This window comes from Malus domestica, chromosome 16, assembly GCF_042453785.1.
Source record: "Malus domestica chromosome 16, GDT2T_hap1".
Lineage (NCBI taxonomy): Eukaryota > Viridiplantae > Streptophyta > Magnoliopsida > Rosales > Rosaceae > Malus > Malus domestica.
Window position 1 is genome coordinate 23,257,077 of NC_091676.1, and position 2,587 is coordinate 23,259,663.

The 2,587-nt window shown below is 32.7% G+C and overlaps 1 protein-coding gene across 1 annotated transcript; it reads right to left on the reverse strand.

Moving 5' to 3' along the window:
- Positions 1-1,259: 1,259 nt before the first annotated feature.
- On the reverse strand, positions 1,260-1,751 carry LOC139193067 (uncharacterized). The gene has a single exon (XM_070816024.1). The coding sequence runs from the start codon at positions 1,749-1,751 to the stop codon at positions 1,260-1,262; it is 492 nt and encodes a 163-aa protein (XP_070672125.1).
- Between the last annotated feature and the right edge of the window lie 836 nt (positions 1,752-2,587).

Sequence of the window (2,587 nt, forward strand, 5' to 3'; positions counted from 1 at the left end):
CAGCCTCAATGCACCTGCCAAAATACTCTTCCCCTCTATCGGATCTAACAATCTTAATCTCCCTATTTAATTGTTTCTCAACTTCAGTCTTAAAGATTATGAAACATTCAAGTGCTGTTGATTTTTCACTAATAAGAAAGGTATAACCATATCTAGAGAAGTCATCAGTGCAATTCACAAAATAGCTATTTCCATAGATAGTTTTAACTGGAAAGGGACCACAAATATCAGTATGGATAATTTCTAAGAGATTCTGACTTCTCTTGGCCTCAAAATTCCTTGTATTGGTTAATTTTCCTTTCATACAGTCAATACACTCTTTAGCATTTTTTGAAATCAAGTGCAGGAATCAAATCAGTTTTAGTTAATTGCAAAAACCTATCTTTTGAAATGTGTCCCAGCCTTTTGTGCCAAAGCTCATATGAAAACTCAGTGTAATGCATTCTTTTGATACTTGTGTTTAAAACAAAACTAGGTGTTTCCACCACAATGCAATCTAATTTCCATAGTTCTTCATACAAAACAGTTGTCCATAACAATATATTTTTCTTATGTTTTTGAAAAAAGTTAACATTTTGATCATCACAAGAAAAACCAAAACCTTATTTCACTAATTTTGATGCAGATATCAAACTCATTCTCATTGCTGGGACATATAAAACATCATTTAATTTAAGAACAAAACCTGACTTCATTTTTAATTTCACAATTCCAATAGCCTTAACTTTTACTTTTGACCTTTCCCCCACAAAAACATTATAAGAATTTATACCAGTTTGTTTTTGTTTTTCAAACCAATGCAATGTGTTTATGATGTGAACTGAAGAACCAGAGTCAAATCACCAAGAATTAGTAGAAATTTCAACCAAATTAGACTCCACACACACATAGACATCAGTTCTACCTTTACTTTTCAACCAATCCTTGAATATCTCACAATGCTTTCTATAATGACCCTTAGTCTTGCAGTGATGACACTTGATCTTAGAAACATCTTTAGGTTTAACTTTAAGATTGTTAGACTTAGAGGGTTTAGTATTTTTAGCAAGCTTACCAGACTTATCAGAGAATTTAAATGTCTTACCAGAAGCATAAGTTGTCTCTTTATGCACAAGATTGACAGATTCGAGCTCCTTGCCTTTTTCTTGTTTCTGTCGAGATTCTTCTTGCACACATTGAGCAATTAACTCATCAACGATCCATATCTTGTCTTGAGTATTATAGGACATTTTCAATTGACTATACTTTGCTGGCAGTGCTTACAGAATCATGAAGACAAATTGTTTTTCACCAATAGTCACATCCATTGAGTTAGGCTTTTTTGCTCCATCTTTCATCTTCATTATATGGTCCCTGATGGAAGTGTTCCCATCAATCTTGTAAGTTGTCAACATTGACATGTACAAGCTAATTTCTGCCTTTTCAGACTCCTTGAACTTGTTTTCAATGGCTTTGAGATAATCCACCGCAAGAGCATGCTTCTTTATGCCCCCTCTCACTGTGTCAGTCATTGCACTCTCAAGAATTGATAATGCAATTTTATTAGCCCTCATCCACCTCTCAGAATCAGCTTTCTCAACTTTGGTACTCTTATCCATCAATTCTGATGGTTTGGGCGAATCTAGTGCAATGTCTAACTCATTGAGTGTCAGCAATAAACCAATTTCACGCCTCCATTTCTTGTAATTGCTGCCTCCAATGAGAATAGGCACACTAGCAAGGTTGAACGTCTTAAGTGAAACTGCAGACATATTCAAAATGAAATCTCAAAAGAAGAACCAAAAGTTCTTGATTTCAATCCACTTTCACTTAACACACAATGCTTATGAATCAATTTAGTCATATATATAAATTTCTCATGAACATGAAAAACATATATAGATTAAACAACCCATTTGTGTATATAGAAACTGCAGATATGGAATCAAATGCATTGTATAATCTTCGTTCAATGTTTTTCATTAATCATGGCAGAAATTACAGAATACATCTTTATGTATTACTATGTTAACACAAGATGGATTAAGAAGAAACCAAAATTACCTCAATATGCAGACATCATAATCAACACAGCGGAAGCAATAGATATACAAGAATTTTGATTTTATGATGTTTGGGAAAGATGAAATTGCCATATCAGATTATGGATCTTTCCTTCACAGATTGAAAATTAGGTCATTGTTTTTCCTCTTTCCTTCGATAACGGTAAAAAAATTTAAAAAGAAATTTAAAAACCCAGTTTTGTTTTCCAAAGCCAACGGTCATAATTTTAAAGAATACTAATAAAACGACGTTGTATAGTTCAATTCGAATCTAAACAAACTTGTTCCTTTAGGTCAGTTTGTTTTGCAGATTTAAAGAATGATTTTAAGATTGAAATATAAGAAGAAATATAAACTTATAGATACCATATGTAAGAAGAAATATAAACTTATAGATTAACTCATCAGCCAAGAACATAAGGATTAATCAACTAAATCACAACCCTTTGATCGTGTATGTAATGTGAATGTAAGAACATAAGCAATTACACCAGTACATACTTGCAAACATGTTCATAGACGAAGAAGCCATGAAAATCTGCACA

Coding starts and splice junctions, on each gene's coding strand:
- LOC139193067 (XM_070816024.1), bottom strand. CDS start 1,751: ATGTCTGCAGTTTCACTTAAGACGTTCAACCTTGCTAGTGTGCCTATT.